This window comes from Pelobates fuscus, chromosome 13 (assembly GCF_036172605.1).
Source record: "Pelobates fuscus isolate aPelFus1 chromosome 13, aPelFus1.pri, whole genome shotgun sequence".
Taxonomy (NCBI): domain Eukaryota; kingdom Metazoa; phylum Chordata; class Amphibia; order Anura; family Pelobatidae; genus Pelobates; species Pelobates fuscus.
Genome location: NC_086329.1, coordinates 37,932,615 through 37,950,309, shown reverse-complemented (window position 1 = coordinate 37,950,309; position 17,695 = coordinate 37,932,615). Strand labels below are relative to the sequence as shown.

Genomic DNA, 17,695 nt, shown 5'->3' with positions numbered 1-17,695 from the left:
AGGGCTCAAGGGGAACAAAGCCCCGGGCCCCGATGGTTTTGACGGCACCTACTACAGGGCCTTCAAGGACGAATTAACACCCTACTTAATGAAAATGTACACACAGTGGACTGGGGGGGCTGCCCCCAACCCAGACATGGCAACCGCGAATATAACACTCCTCCCCAAGCCAGGGAGGGATGCCACGCAAGTCACCAACTATCGCCCCATCTCTCTCATAAACTATGACGTGAAGGTCTATGCCAAGGTACTTGCAAATAGATTAAACCCCCTCCTTACCACATGCATACACGCTGATCAAGTGGGCTTCGTCCCCACCAGACAGCTCTATGAAAACACGAGAAGGGCCACTGACCTCATGTGGTGGGCCGGGAGGACTCGAACGCCTTCTCTGATCCTCTCTCTGGATGCGGAGAAGGCGTTCGACAGAATCCAGTGGCACTACATGTTCGCGGTCTTGCGTAAGCTACAACTACCGGACCTTTTTATAACGGCTGTGAAGGCCCTGTACACCAACACCAGAGCGCAAACGCTTATCCAGGGCGCTGAAACACGCCCATTTACTTTGACGAACGGAACACGCCAGGGTTGTCCCCTCTCGCCCCTTCTATTTATAATAGCCCTTGAACCACTACTTCAACGCATCAGAGCCCACCCCCACATAACGGGCATGACTATAGCGCAGACAGACTTCGTGGTCTCTGCTTACGCAGACGACATATTGCTCACCCTCACCGACCCAACACGCTCAGTACCTAACCTCATCACCCTACTGGAAGAGTACCGACTGGTCTCTGGCTATAAGATCAATCTGGACAAGTCGGTGGGCATGCCACTGGGGTTGACAGAGACGGAAGTGACTTGGCTGCAACGAGCCACGAACCTACACATCAGCCCCCGACCAATTAAGTACCTAGGTGTACAACTAACCGCCGACCCCAAGGACCTCTACGCGGAAAACCATCAGAGACTCATGACCACCCTAATAAAAGACCTTGATAAATGGCACGAAAAACCCATCTCTTGGATAGGGAGACTCCATAGCGTTAAGATGAACCTTCTCCCTCGCCTCCTGTTCCTTTTCCAAGCACTACCAGTCAAAGTAACTAAGGGAGATCTCAAAACACTACAAACATCCATAGACAACTTTATCTGGGCGCACAAGAGGCACAGGATAGCCAGACAGACATTGTATACTCCAAAGAGCAAGGGGGGACTGGGGCTCCCGAACCTCTACCTCTACTACCTTTCAGCACAGCTTGCACAAATCATCGAATGGCATTCACCACCAGATGCCCATAGATGGGTCGACTTAGAGACCCTGCTCATGAGCTCCGACCTCCCGCAGTTCTGGATCTGGGTGCCACGACCCGACAGACCAGAACTTCGAACGAGGTGCCCGGCCATCCTGAACTCAATCAGGATTTGGGACTTAACAGCACATAAATATGCCCTAACACACCAAGTGTCTCCACTAACCCCATACCTCCGTAATAAAGCATTCCCACCAGGACTAGTGGCGAGGGATTTCCGCAACATTGAAAATACGGACATACAGCGTTATCACCAACTATATCAGGGGAATCACATCAAAACATTTGACGACCTCAAAGCATTGGCCCCACTAACCACGAAAGACTTCTTTCGTTATATGCAACTGCGTGACTTTGCGGGACAACCACAAATACGCACAGCAGCTCAGGCCAAATTTACCTTCTACGAAACAATGTGCACAACCGGGGGACCACGTACCGGCCTCATCACCCTCCTCTACACACAGTTAAGCGCACCAACAAAAAACACACAGACACCCACATATGTGGCACAATGGGAGGCAGATCTACAACAACCCCTTGAGTGCGGGGAATGGCAGGACGTGTGGGAGGCGGCAGCAAAGGCATCCATTTGCGTCCTACACCAGGAACAATGCTACAAAACCCTGATGAGGTGGTACACCACACCAGTCAAACTCTGCAGAATGGGTAAAACAACCACAGACACATGTTGGAGGGGATGCGGGGACAAGGGGACATACTTCCACATGTGGTGGACTTGCCCAAAAGCGAGCGCCTTCTGGAGCGAGATAGCCAAGCTACAAACAGAAGTACTACACAAACACATACAACCGGACCCCGGTGCATTCTTAATCGCAAAACCACTAGATGCTCTGACACACAGGGAACAAAAACTATTCAATAAACTAAACTTAGCTGCCAGACGAGCCATGGCACAGACGTGGTTGCACGCCGACTTGCCCCCAATGGACAGAGTTACTGGTAACATAAAAGAAGCACATATCATGGACAAACTCACAGCTCAACTCAGAGACACGTACCCCTCCTTTATCAAAACGTGGGAACCCTGGGAAGACTATACCGACCATTAGACGACATAACACCGACTCGCACACACATACAAGAACATTGCGCGCATTTACAGACGAATAGCTCAAGCTCCAACTGCAAAGTGTAAGTCCGTCCCGCTCCTCCCCCCTAAGCTTCTCCCCACCCCCACCTATCTTTCTTTCTCTCTCCTTATTTTTCACTACCTCATACTGCATCTCACCTCTACTAAAATAAAGAAAAACTCATGCCTAAACTCAAGCACTCTCGATCGTGGCATCAGTACTTAAAGTACAAACCGCGGATAGGGAACGACACTAATACGCAACGTTGAAATACAATGGCCAGGTATTGACAAAAGCACCACCAACAGCAACCAGAAGAACTGAAGGTGCATGCCAAGTGGGGTGCCCCTAGCGGGTGTCAGGGTGGGAACGAGTGGCCTGCTGTGTGTGGCCGTCTTGGCGGCGGAGCGGGGCCATCTTTGGTGTCTCTGTGTGGCCGCCTGGATGTCCGCGCATGGGGGCCGTGGCTCTGGTACACAAAAGCAATGATGCCTGTATATAACCACCTGAATGTAAATAGACAGCTTACAATGAACATGTGTCCATCCCGGCATCCCTGTGTGGCCGCCCCTCTGTATATGTGTAACAGATATGTAAACTGTGCATGGCTAACCCGGCATCTTTCCTAGACCTTCTCAGAGACTAAGCAAAATCGATTGAATATGTTTCCCTATGTATATGTTACCATGAGTAATGTGCTCACTTTTGTACCCAGTTTGTGCATGACCTGACAAATAAAGAATTTAAAAAAAAAAAAGTTACATATTAATACGTTACATCTTTATACCTACCATAGTCAGACTTCTTACATGGTATTTTGTGTTTATATGTAAAAAAAACAAAAAAAAAAAACAACTATATAAATAAATTAAATAATAATAATAAAATATATATAAAAAATTATTTTACACATTAAGAGATTGTCATGTATGAAGACTTAGATATAAAAGACCAGTATTAATTTGTCATTTTGAGTGCACCTACATGAAATTGGTTTAGTTATGGTAGTCTTGAGTTAAATACATTTTCCCACTGTTGCAAGTTGTGCTGCATATTGCAGATTGAAATGTATTTTATCGATGACAGAATCTGGTGGATACAAAGTTTTGGCAATTCTCTGTTATGATTGTTTCATTTACAGATCTCTAAATATGTCCTTGTTGAGGACCAATCTCGAATGGGTAAAAAATAAAGTTTATATTCAATTTTTTTGATTGGTATTTCAACCATACAGTTCCTTATAGGTGGGTTAATTTAAACAGAACGTGCCTGGTTCTGTTTTCATCATTATATACCGTTTCCGTGTGAGAATCTAATTTAGGGGACACTATAGTCACCAACACAAGTTTTGCTCAATGAAGCAGTTTTGGTGTATAGATCATGCCATTGCAGTCTCACTGCTCAATTCTCTGCCATTTAGTTAAATCACTTTGTTTATACAGCCCTAGTCACACCTCCCTGCATGTGACTTACACAGCCTTCCTAAACACTTCCTGTATAGTCATCCAATGTTTACACTTCCTGTATTGAAATTTCTGTTTAATTTAGAATTTGTTCTCTCCTGCTCTGTTAATAGCCTTCTAAGCCTTTCAAGAGCCTCCTGTATGTAAATCAAGTTCAGTTTACAGAGCAGGATATTTAAAGTTTCATGCAGACTGTGTCAGTCACAGCCAGGGGAGGTGTCGCTTGGGCTGCATAAACAGAAACAAAAGTGATTTAACTCCTAAATGGAAGTGAGACTGTAAGAGCATGCTCTATTTGTCAAAACTGCTTCATTAAGCTAAAGTTGTTTTGTTTTGGTGACCATAGTGTCCCTTTAATGATAAATTATCTGGAAAACTATAAATCGAATACTGTCTAACTTCCACCCTTTTAACAGAGGGCTTGCTAAATGGACTATTGGTCTGGTATTGTTGATTGAATGCTCTTATAGTCTATTAAGTTAATTGAATCATCACATGTGAAAGCTAAGACAGTTTATGTGATGTTGCTTATGGGACTACAATTACAGGGCACGTACTCTGGAGATCGGTATATTTTTATATTTTAAATATTTTAATATTAATTTTTTAAACCATTTGTATTGGAAATGTAAGAGATATGCCTTATTTTTGTACATTTACACTGTGTGAAAATTAAAATCTAATGCTGGATGAATTGCATTAGATAATTGTTGGGATGTGACTGACTTTGAATTGGAATTTGCAATAAAGAAGTTCTAGATAAGCTGTGATTTCTCTGTTGTCTGAGTGCCTGGTGAGACCACAATCTTTCTAACTTAAAGGTCACTGTCAGAATTGCAATATCGTGTAATTTATCCTCTCCTGTGTATGTTTTCCCACTGGTGACTGCCATGTGCAAAGCACACAGCTTACAATCATGAACTAAGATGGAGGCACCCAGTTGCATGAAAAAGAGGTGTGGATTTCTATGTTTAATGTTATTTTCACACTTCACAATCACATATAATGTTAAAGATAGGGATACGTGAACCTAATCCTAAAAAAAACTGTGAAAAGACAGTTGCCCTTTAATATACTATTTTATTCTGTATTAAGGCCATCATAAATGTACAGAATGTACCATTTAAAACATGTGTAGTATAATAGGAATTTCTTATAAAAATTAACTCTCCCAAATATCTGAAAATCATTTAGCAGTGCATGTAATTCTCCTGTTTGTCATCCCTTTCATATTGGAATATAACTATCCGGGCATGGTGCCCAATAGAATTTCTTGAACTATAAGGCTTTAGGGTTTTTGGTTTTTTTTTTCGTTTTTTTTCAAGTTGGAGAAAAACCCTGTTTGTTCAGTTAGTCAAACCACAGATAATAAAATGTTTTTCGCTGACTTTGCTGGGGGTGTTGAGTTTGAGATTGCACATCTGTGTACAGAAACGCTCGAAGAGCTAAACACGCCATTCTTTCTTCTTTAGGTTCTAGAACCACATTGGAGACAAGCGCCTGGGACGTGTGCCGGTTGAGTGAAGCCCTCCTTAGTGTGTGAAAGTATTGCAGACCTAGTCTTAACAGAAACGTGCTTGATGTGATGCTAGTAGGCCTGTAGAACTGGGTCCTTGTGTGGTGCTTGGCATGAGACGACTTGCCAGTCTGCATGTTGGCACGTACACTGCGCCAAAGACAAGAATTGGGAAAGAGCAGGTAGACTGGTATCTACAGGTTAGCCTATTTCTTTCTTTTGAAACAATAATTATCTTTGTAATATATGAAAGTATGATCAATTTATAGCTCCCACGTTGCAGCAATACAATTAACCTCGCTCTCGCCTATTATAACGATAGCAGATATGATGGACACCCCTTCTCTTTGTAATTACATAATAAACACGCACGAGAACCTCTCATTAAAAGGTTATGTGCCCTACGTGTAAATTGCATGTAGCACCTATGTATGTTCTCTGTGTTTGGGGATTGTTACTACTTGAATGTGTTATAGCTTTTCAAATACTTGTCTGTTTCCAAGAATGTCTTCTATGTCTAATTTAGTATTCGATTTCTGTGAAATATTTCTCCTTTAGGAACTATTTAAAATATGTTAAGTGTTACATTTAATGCAATGTTTACATTTAATGCAAATGTCACTATTTTCAATGGCTGTACCTCCCTTTGTAGTAATGTATGTTTTAAGATACCATAATTGTTACTAAAACATTTGGGAAGCATTTATCCTTCCCGTATAGGCTGTAAAGTCTCATATTTATGATTGAGCTACTACTCCCAAAAGCCAAGACTAGACCGATTCTAAGGGAGCCTAATGTTCACAGATGGACAAATCTACAATGTGGAGACGCTATAAAGAGCCACCATTTATCAAGTTAATTTATTTTACAGGTAAAATGAAGATTCCTTTGCTGTTAGTGGTATTTACATTACTACTGCTGCTTGAGTCTCCAGTCTCCGTAAGTACTTGACCATTATTTTTAAATACACAAAACCATAATAATATTAATACTATTGATTATAGACTATCAGATCTATCATAGTGAGTCTCAAATTTAAGTTTAAACTAACCGAACTGGAATTATTATTATTATTGCCATTTATATAGCGCCAACAGATTCCGTAGCGCATTACGATATTATGGTTTCATACCTACTTGTTATTTGAAACATTCATCTTTTTTGTGATTAAATCTCTAGAACTCAGAGAATGTGAGGTGCAACCTGAGTGCTCTCGACTAAAATAATTAAGCAGTTCCATCTACAGACATGAGAAGCGATAACTTTTTTTGTATCTGTATCATCCCAAATAGATCAGATTTAATTGCTAACCCTTTATTTTTTTGTTTTTATTTATTTTTGCATTTATTTGTTAGAATCATTGTGCACTCCACAGCTGATTGCAACATTAGCCCCTGTGGCCCAATTTAATGAACCTGTAAAGAATTGCAGAAGACTTTGATCACATTTTTCCCAGTATCGTAGAATCGGAAGAATAATTTCTTACAGTAATAACTTGAGAACTCTAATTAGTCATGAGAAAACTATGCTTTGAAAGTACCTACAGTTTAAGAAAATGTTTAATTTTGAGAAATAGCAAACAGTACCATGTTCCTCCCATTTTTTCCCCCATCAATACCTCCTATGTTTAAATGCTTTAGTGTAATTCTAATTGCGAGGAAGTAATCTAATTGTCAGGTTCTTGGAAATACTGCCAAACATTAGCTCATGTTGCCTCTGGCCAATATGTATACATTCCCACGAGTGTTTTTAATGTACGTTGTAATCCCTGGGAGTTTGCACTCGGTAACTGTTGATATTTCATTGTCTGGGCATGGTGTGTAGCAAGCTTTAATCTTTTTGTGCTGCTTTGAATTAATAGTGCCGATGCAAATCAATATGTGTTTAGTTATGTGTACTGCACTATACCTGGAATGCTACTTTAAGCAAGGTCCGTTGTCTTCTGCAAAAGGATACACTTGGGACAATAGGCAAGCTATCAATTTAGGGCCCCCCTTCATTCTTCACGGAGGGATAGTAATTGGGACCAAGAAAATCCATGGTTCTTTGGATCCTGTCTAACCCCCGGACCTTAGGCAGTTAATCCTGCTCTGTTCCTCATTCCGTCATTGTATATATTTAAAAGGAAAGCATGTTTGATTGACCCTGTTTCAGAAACCTCTTGCTGCACATGTTGAGGCCTAACTTAAGTCTGTCTGTTTGTTTGTTTGTTTTTTAAATTCAGTTTTTTTTTGTTTTTTATATATAAAAATTAGTGTTGTAATAGTTAATGCGAAAATTGTTAATAATGGCTTATTTGTCCAGCGAGAAATTAAATACATTTTTAGTTTCTTTCCGTCCTTTTTTTGACTCACATTAGCAACATAAAAATGCCAAGGAGAGAAAAAAAATGTGAAAACTGAATCTGGAGAACACTCATATATAATGGGTGTAGACCAAATTTGCCTTCAGGTATATATACCTCAGAATAATAAAAGTCACATGTACAGGGGAGGGAGAGGGGAAGACTAGGGTAAACCTTTATTGAAAAAGCAAACAAATACGATTTAAGTTAAAAAAGGCCACAGAAGATGGCCACAGAAGTGCCAATACACACTAGGATCCACACGGTGGGCAAAAAAGGTATCGTAGAGTAGACTTTAATAAGGAGCCAAAAGCTCCAACGTATAAGTATCTGAGTAGAAGTCTAATAAAGGGGATACCAAGACGGGGCAGGAGAGGAAAGGCAAACAATGTTCATATAAGTGCTATGGACCCCTAGGTCCGAGATATTAACACAAAAACTGTGTATATAGCACTATATACATGAGAGTCCTAGGGAGTAGAAGGGCTGTGGTTGCTGCCAGGGGCAGGTGTTATAGAGAGTGGGGTACACAGGAGCGAGGGGAATGCTCCAACAAAAGGAGACACAGACTTGCTGCTACACAGCGCAGCTAGTATCCACACCTTAACCACATACCACACAAACGTCTCAAAACTTGCCCTGGGCTAGCTGTCTAGCTCACATCTGTGAGTGTCAGAGCTAACTGCTACTTCAAGGCAGCCTCAAGATGTCCCTAGCTCCCCAGACAATACAACATGCAAAAATATATCAAAAATCTCTCCCACCCCTTAGTAGGTAAACCACGTAACGGAAATTCCAAATATTCAAAGTGTTAACCCATCCCAATAGGAAACTTAGTGGTATAGATAAAAATATTCGACTCAATCTTAGGAATTAGCGTCGGCTCAAATCGTTCCAAGTTGAGAGTACAAAGTCTAGAAGTGAGCATCGGCTCAAAATGAACGCTCAACGCGCGTTTCGGCGTATCTACACGCCTTTGTCAAGAGCTGAAAAGTCAGTGGGCTCGTTGCCGGTTTTTGAAGGGGAGGAAATGCTCCCATTGGCTGAGAACCGCCAATCACATTGCAAGGGGCGTTCCCAAAATGCCCCACGTGGGTTCTCTTGCAAGTGCCCTCCCAGTGTCGGAACACCGCCAAACAGAGTGTAGGGGGCGTTACAGAGTTATGCCACGTTTATCATGTTCCCTCCTCCCTTAGATACCAGCCACTCCGAAACGGGGGCGGGGGGAGGGGAGGGGAGACCAAGGAATCCGTTTGAGTCCAGAATTACAAATTATAAATGGGTATGCCAATGGGTCCCAGTGTTATTATTCATGCTCACATTAATTAAACTCGCATTTGTATAGCTGTGAAGCCCGATATACATAGGGGCCATAAAAGAAAGTATCGATATACAGGTAATGATCAAGGATTAATCGGACAATGAATAGCAGGAGATCGGCGAAAATCTCCTAAACAGTGCCAATCGAGCCAGACCTCAGACAATATATTAATTAACTCCTTAGTGGATTTAGTCTTTGGAGGTGAGGAGAAAATGGCTCAGTATGATGCCTGATATCATTGATCTAATGGTATATAGAATGGTGTTATAGAGTGAGCAGTGTTTGATATACTGGGGCAACCAGAAGTTTTTGTAGATATTCATATAGCTTGCACAGATGTGCAGCAATTTTATTTAAAAATGTATGTACATAGAGTGAATGTTCCAGACCCATAGATACCGGATACATAGTAATATTCCCATATTTGCTATTATTTATAATTTTGGTAAACTAGTGATGGTGGTGATCAGAAAAAAACCAATAGAAAATAAGCCGAAGCTTACATATTATATTGCCAAAACACATATATGGGAGGAGGGGACCAAATATATCCCGGTCAAACATAGTCCCACTGACTATAGTGAGAGGAGAGAGATCCCACCTCCTCCCCCAAAAAATTATATATAATGTGTACATAGATTCTTATAATAAGACACTACGGTTGCATTAAATTGACGGGTCCTCTATCCAAGAAGGTGTATCTGATGGGGACATTAAGTAGGAAAAAGGAAGAAAAAAGGAAGAAAACAACGAGAAAAATGAAAGATAGTAAATGATAATAATGAATAATAATGGATAAATAGAGAAAGATATGGACATAGCATATCGTTCAGTGGAGTAGTGTTTCTGAAAATAGACATGAATCTAACAAATCATGTCATTCAATATAGTGAGGTATCGGATTTTTTAGGTTTTTCAAATACTGGATTCAACTAGGAAATTAGTCGTCATTCTAAAAGGTTATTGATGTACAGAGTTAGTTATAAGACGATGCCCTGGATCTTATAGGGTACGGCATTAGTGTATTTGGAGGGGATGGGTTATCTTTAGTCAAATAAATAGGGGAGAGACAGAGTTTGGTCTCAAAGTAGTAGTCAGGAGGGAGATATTCATCTTATTCAGATGAATGGAGAAAAGGAAAAACCCTCATTAAGCCCCTTGGGGTTTAGGGTCTTCAGTTTGAAAATCCACCTGCATTCCTTCTGGCGCAGGATTTTGTCGAAGTCCCCCCGTCTTTGTTCTCGCTTCACCAGTTCTAGCCCACAAAAACGTATGTCTTTGGATGAACCCCCATGTTTATCTTTAAGATGTCTGGAGATTGGTGTCTCCATACGTTTTTTTGTACATCTTGCATGTTCTTTCATGCGTTCCTTAAAAGGGCGGAAGGTCTTACCAACGTACATAAGTTTACAGCTGCAAGTGAGGAGATAGACTACCCCCATAGAGTTGCAGTTGAAGAAATGCTTAATTTGGAAAGACTGTTTACCTTCGCTGTCCTGGACTCTCTTAGAGTCTCTTAGAATGAGTCTACAGGCTACACATCTGCCACATTTATAAGTACCAACTGGGATCGAACCACTCAACCAGGTGGTCTGGGGGTTCTGTTTGGCCACGTAATGGCTGGGAACCAAGATGTCACGTAGGTTCTTCCCCCTACGAGCAGTAATTGTAACCTGCGGCGTCAACACTGATTTTAAGTGGGTGTCTTTAAGTAGGATGGGCCAGAATTTTCGGAGAGATTCTCTTACTATATTCCAGCCAGTATCGAATGTACCAATCATTCGAATGATTTTATTCGGAGTGGTTTTAGAGTTAGATGGTTCTAATAGGAGGTCCTCCCTATTAGTGAGAAGGGCCCTTTTATATGCCTTTTTCAAGCATTTGTTTGGGTACCCCTTCTCTTTGAATTGTGCTCTCAGGGCTCTAGCCTTAAATTGGAAATCTTCTAGGTCCGAACAATTTCGTCGGAGTCTGAGATATTGTCCGGTCGGGATCCCTTGTTTAAGGGCTCTCGGATGATGGCTCTCCCACTTAAGGAGGGAGTTAGATGCTGATGGTTTCCTAAATAAAGTAGTTTTAAGGCAACCATCCTCACAAATCGAAATTGTGAGGTCCAGGAAATTAAGAGAAGACCCGCCAAATTCAGCGGTAAACTTAAGATTGTCCTCATTATCATTAAGGAGAGAGACAAATTGGTCAAATTCGAAGCTGTCACCTTGCCAGACCAATATGATGTCGTCGATATATCTGTACCATGCTAGGATCCTGGGCCTAAATGGTGCAAGTACATCAGAGATTTTTATTTGTTCCTCCCACCACCCAAGGTGGAGGTTGGCGTATGACGGCGCACACGCCGTACCCATTGCCGTTCCTCTCACCTGGTGGTAGAACTTTTTGTGGAACAAGAAAAAATTATGCGACAAAATGAACCTCAATAAGTTTAGAGCAAATTCAGTGTGTGCCTGATATTCACTCCCCCTCTTTGTGAGGAAGAACTGGACGTGTTCAATTCCTCTCTGATGCGGAATGGAGGAATACAGGGCCTCAACGTCCAGACTACACAGATTGGACGTGGGCGGAATGTGGAGGTTCGATAAAAGATGTAATGCTTGTTTTGTGTCTCTGATGTACGAGGGGAGATGTTCCACAAATGGTCTGAGGATCTGATCAATATACAGGCTCCCATTTTGGGTCAGGTTATCGATCCCAGATACTATGGGGCGGCCCGGTGGGTCCTCCAGACTTTTGTGGACCTTCGGCAGGCAGTAGAAGGTTGCTATCCTTGGGGTAGGGTTAAGGATAAAATTATATTCCTCATTGGAAAGCAACCCTCTACTGCGTCCCTCATCCAAAATCAACTTGTACCTTCCAAGAAAGGTGTTGGTGGGATCCGACTGTAGTACAGTGTATGTATCTCTATTGCCTAGAACATCCTGGACCATTTTCTCATATTTAGATGTGTCCATTATAACCACGTTTCCCCCCTTGTCAGCTTGTTTGATTACAATGGAATCATTATCCTTTAGTTCTTTTAAAGCGTTTTGTTCTTGGTGGGATAGGTTCTCGTTCGGGTAAATACTAAGATTTTTAGTTTCAATGCACTCAATCTCATTTTTCACAGCCTCCAGGAACAAGTCAATGTTCCTGAAAGCAGAGAAGTTTGGAGTGAAACGGCTCTTAGGTTTGAGATTAGTATGTTTCGGGGAAGGTCCAGTTTCGTTTTCATCGAGTAGAGATACCAAATTGTTAAGGCAGTCAATGTCGCTGCTAGTCAGACCCAGGGACCTTGCTCTCTTCTCCTTATTTAGTTCATGAAACTTATGCAATGCTAGTTTTCTCACGAAAAGGTGCAGATCCTTTGTCCATATGAATCGATCAAAATTAGGGGTAGGGACAAAGGATAGCCCCTTTTCCAGAATCTTATTGTGAGAATCATTGAGCTGAAAGGAGGATAAATTAATGACCTGTAGTTTTGGAGTGTCCCTGAGCTGAGAGGCTGGTTGAGCACTTAGTAGCGTCTTGTTCTCCCTCCCTCCCCCCTTCTCCCTGTTCTCCCCCCTCGGTTCCTTGATTGGTACCGTGTTTGATAATTGGGGTAGTCCTCCTGGTGGCTCATGTCTAAAAAATCCACTCCCTTTTTGAGGATCCCACGGGGGCTGCTAGTGTTAGGGGCTGTGGGGGTTTGGGACTCTGAAGGTAAGTTGCTAGAATCGGTATCTGATGAGTCGTACTCTGAGGTAATGTAATTCTCAGAGTTTCGTCGTAGCCGGCGATTCGGGAAGTTATAGATATTGCCTGTCTGATAGTCACGAGAGTCTCTTATAAACTTTTGGTGTTTCCTAAATTTAATAGTTTCCTGGTATCTGTCTAGGTTAAACTTCAGTTTATTTTCTAGGCTCAGAAAACTGGATTCCCCTTTAAACTGATTGAGTTTTTCAATCTCCTCCTCTAAGCTCACATTGGTGGTGGTTAGTTTAGCTTTTTCGAAAGTACAGATAATTTCCATAAACCTCCTTGAGCATGTGCCCGCTGATAATTCCCACTCTTTCATAAATTCAGCATTATCAGTATACGCCGTAGGGACATTCCGTACTCTTAGACCTCTGGGGATCATCTCCTTTTTAATATAATTTTCAAGGGACGATATTTCCCAGCAGGTCCTAATTTGCTGTTTATAAACTTTAGTAATTATATTGAATGATTGGTAAATGTCTGGAGAAGACTGTTCATTTCCTAATTTCTCATTTGAAAATACATTTTCGGCGTCCTTACACCAAGTATTAAAATCCTGTTTGTTGGATAGAAAACCCGTCATGGTCTGTGTCTTATAAGTAGTAACCCTTAGGTACTAAAACCTTTTAAATATGAAAATAGATAGGAAGGAAGGGGTGAGTGTAGTTGGACTAGACAACTCCCACACACTCCAAATGGGTTACTAGAGGTATATAAGGGGCTTAACCCCAGATAATGTCAAGGAGAGAAAAACCGGCAAAAAACCCTTCAAAAACCGGCAACGAGCCCACTGACTTTTCAGCTCTTGACAAAGGCGTGTAGATACGCCGAAACGCGCGTTGAGCGTTCATTTTGAGCCGATGCTCACTTCTAGACTTTGTACTCTCAACTTGGAACGATTTGAGCCGACGCTAATTCCTAAGATTGAGTCGAATATTTTTATCTATACCACTAAGTTTCCTATTAGGATGGGTTAACACTTTGAATATTTGGAATCTCCGTTACGTGGTTTACCTACTAAGGGGTGGGAGAGATTTTTGATATATTTTTGCATGTTGTATTGTCTGGGGAGCTAGGGACATCTCGAGGCTGCCTTGAAGTAGCAGTTAGCTCTGACACTCACAGATGTGAGCTAGACAGCTAGCCCAGGGCAAGTTTTGAGACGTTTGTGTGGTATGTGGTTAAGGTGTGGATACTAGCTGCGCTGTGTAGCAGCAAGTCTGTGTCTCCTTTTGTTGGAGCATTCCCCTCGCTCCTGTGTACCCCACTCTCTATAACACCTGCCCCTGGCAGCAACCACAGCCCTTCTACTCCCTAGGACTCTCATGTATATAGTGCTATATACACAGTTTTTGTGTTAATATCTCGGACCTAGGGGTCCATAGCACTTATATGAACATTGTTTGCCTTTCCTCTCCTGCCCCGTCTTGGTATCCCCTTTATTAGACTTCTACTCAGATACTTATACGTTGGAGCTTTTGGCTCCTTATTAAAGTCTACTCTACGATACCTTTTTTGCCCACCGTGTGGATCCTAGTGTGTATTGGCACTTCTGTGGCCATCTTCTGTGGCCTTTTTTAACTTAAATCGTATTTGTTTGCTTTTTCTTTTGTAAATATAATTTTTATTAACGTATTTTCAATGATTTTACAATACGAGGTATGCAAGAGGGAACAGGACTCGCAGGTCCCTGGAAACAGTAACAAATAATAATCGCTGGTGGGCTCGCAGTCCCCAATAATACTATAGAGACTCACAGGTCTCTTACTTTTTTGATCGACATGTTTAGAGTCGTTTTTCATTAGTTGTCTCGATGGTGAGACTCGCAGGTCTCTCACTGTACTAGACGTTCGTGGATGCGCAGATCCAGTTGGTGACAATTACAGCTTCAGGTATGTATAATGTACAAGAGCCCTGGGGCACTTGGTTAGTGTCGTGGATGGATATCCTTAGCTTTCTGTCGTGATCTTTAACGTCCTAGCATTCTAAGGTTCTACCCCCTTCTTCCTTAACAGTAGATAGTTGTATTTAGTAGGTCATGTCTCAGCTGGGTTAGCCGGGTGAGTTCCACTTTATGTCATACCCTTAGTCCAAGCTCGTTAGTCCACTTCAGTGACTGACCCGTGTGTCTCTTTTTGTAAGTGTGGAGGGTGTCTCTGTCCATTATCTCTATCGTGTGTTTAATGTGTTTTCAGCCTTGTCTTAGCGGTTGGTGTCCGTGTTCCACCTCGCCATGTTAGTGTGGCGTTGGTGGCCTACGTCTTCATGGTGAGCCGTGGTGTGTTTGGTACCCTCCACTGATATGCATCCTTAAATGTGCCATACAGCACCCTGTCTTGGTTATGTGTGATAGTGCTGTCGTCGGGCTATTGTACGTCCCTGGGTCGGTTTCGTGTCTTGGTTTTGTGGGGGTGTAGCTGAGTACGGGAGGTTGGGTTTCCCTGTCTAGGACGGTCTGTTTGTCTCCGTCAGATCGGGCCTTCGGTTCGTCCAGGGTAGTCCCCCGTCCCTTTCTCTGAGTCTCTAAGGGTGCAGTCACTAAGTGTCCATGGCGTTGCTGGTGGTCTCGGGGGTGTCTTTGTGTCGGGTAGCATTGACCTTCGGTGTGTGCATATTGTTAAGTGGGGTCTGTCGGTGTTTTCTCTGTAGGATTGGGGGAAGGGTAGGTAGGTGGGGGTGGGGTGGTCCGGTCCGTCGTCAGTCATCAGTCCTCCGTCTCCCTGGGTGTTTAATTCCCGTTTTTAGGTTGGGTGCTGGAGGTGAGCGTCGGTGGTTATCCTGAGGTCTCGTTGGAATTTCGGTTTCGCTGTCTCTAGGATCCAGTATGTCCATATGTCTGTGTATGTCGTCGGGGCATTGTTCGTCGTCAGTGTGAGTTCCTCTATTATCCTTAGTTCCTCCATTTGGTTGAACCAGGACAGCAGTGATGGTGTCACAGGTTTCTTCCAGAATTGGGGGAGTACTCGTTTGGCTACATTTAGTATCCTGATGGTCATGGATTTTTTATATTTTGAGTGGGGAACTGGTGTATGGTGTAGGAGCATCGCGGCCGGTTCCAGGGGGGGTGGTCGTTCTGTGAACTTCCCTAGCATTTTGTGTATGCCCCGCCAGTATGGGGTGATCAGTGCGCAGTCCCACCATATATGTTTCAGTGTGCCTTCCTCTCTTTCGCATCTCCAGCACAGACTGGATAGGCTTGGGTTCATTCGGTGTAGGAGATGCGGTGTTTTATACCAGTACGTCAGGAGTTTGTAGGCCGTTTCCTGCGTTTTACTATGTGTGGAGCAGTGGTGTGTTAGGTAACATATCGATTCCCATTCCCCTTCCGTGAGTGTGATTCCTAGGGCTGTTTCCCATTTACCCATGAAACGGGGTGGATCGGTCGGGAGTTCCGACTGTAGCATGGAGTACAGAGAGGATATCCCGTGTGGGAGTGGGTCCGGTTGTGCGCTGATCCTTTCTATTGTGGTATATTCCCTGCCAAGCGCTGACCCCTGTGGCAGGGTGTGAATGTAGGCTAAGAGTTGGGCATAGCGAAAGCGGTGCATGAAGGTGGGGGGCGTGTCTTCTAGCATATCTGTAAGCTGTTTGCAAACCCCACTCTGTAGAGTGTGGTGTAGGCGCGGGGATGTGCTCGGGATGATGTTTCTGAGAGCCCGTGGGTCTAGACCTGGGGGAAAATCTTCGTTATGTGTCAGCGGCATAAGGGGGGAGGGGTATGGTGACAAGTTCCCCTGTCGTTTGGCCTTCCGCCATACTCCCAGAGTGTTTTTCGTATATACGGACATGGTGTGTCCGTCCGTCTGTTCGCGTCTCCATGGAAGTCCCGCGATCGGTCTACCTGCCTCCATCTCTTCTGCCGTTTTCCACAGTTTGTGGACCCCTTCCTTGGACCATTCTACAACCCTCTGTAGGTGTGTGGCCATATAATAAAGTCGAAAATCTGGGAGGGCCAGTCCCCCTTTGTCTTTGGGTCTGGTCAGTATGGAGAATTTTGCTCTAGGTTTCCCCCCGCCCCATATGTATCTGGTCATTTCTTTCTTGAGCGTGATGAAGAAGGGTCTCGGGATTACAGTGGGGATGGCTTGAAAAAGGTACAAAAGGCGCGGGAGGAGGTTCATTTTTATGACCTGTACTCGCCCTAGCCACGAGATATGGGGGTATGACCATTCCCGCATGTCTCTCTGAAATGTCTGTAAAATGACCGCAAAGTTGTCCCTAAACAGGTCTTCTGAGTGTTTGGATAGCCAAATACCAAGATATTTAATCTTGTCCTCGGCCCATTGAAAGGGGAAGCTACTTCTTAGGGTTTCCGTTCTCGTGTGGGGTACGTTAACGTTTAGGATATACGATTTTCCGTAGTTAATTTTCATGTTTGATAGGTCCCCGAATGCCTGTAGTTCTCTCATGATGTTCGGTAGTGTGATGGTAGGGTTGGTCACCACAAAGAGTAGGTCGTCCGCGTAGGCCGCTACTTTATGGTGTACTGGGCCTGTCGTCAGGCCGGTCACGTCTGCGTTGTGTCTGATGTGTGTGAGAAACGGCTCCAGTGCTAGAGCGAACAGGAGCGGCGACAGGGGGCACCCCTGTCTGGTGCCGTTATGGATGGTGAAGGCGTTAGTCAGTGCCCCATTAACTAGTACCTGGGCAGTGGGCTCGCTGTACAGGGCTTCTATCCATTTCCTTAGGTGGGGGCCCAGTCCCATGTGTGCAAGCGTCTCAAAAAGGTATTCCCAGCTTACTCTGTCGAAGGCCTTCTCCGCGTCCGTGGACAGCAGGAGGAGGCCTCCTACGGCCTTTCCGCCGCCGTGCATGAGGGTGAGTGCCCTGATGGTGTTGTCTCGGGCCTCGCGTCCCGTCACAAACCCCACCTGATCAGGGTGGATCAGTGATGGGATGTGCTTCGTGAGGC

At 43.5% G+C, this 17,695-nt stretch overlaps 1 protein-coding gene across 2 annotated transcripts in view; it reads left to right on the top strand.

Moving 5' to 3' along the window:
- PAPLN (papilin, proteoglycan like sulfated glycoprotein) overlaps positions 1-17,695 on the top strand; it is a 132,503-nt gene that overhangs the window by 42,553 nt on the left and 72,255 nt on the right. For both annotated transcript variants that reach the window (XM_063439576.1, XM_063439575.1), the window contains exons 2-3: positions 5,343-5,586; positions 6,258-6,325. In XM_063439576.1, the coding sequence (XP_063295646.1) occupies positions 6,263-6,325 (63 nt within the window). In that variant the 5' untranslated portion in view covers positions 5,343-5,586; positions 6,258-6,262. The remainder of the gene's footprint in view (positions 1-5,342; positions 5,587-6,257; positions 6,326-17,695) is intronic.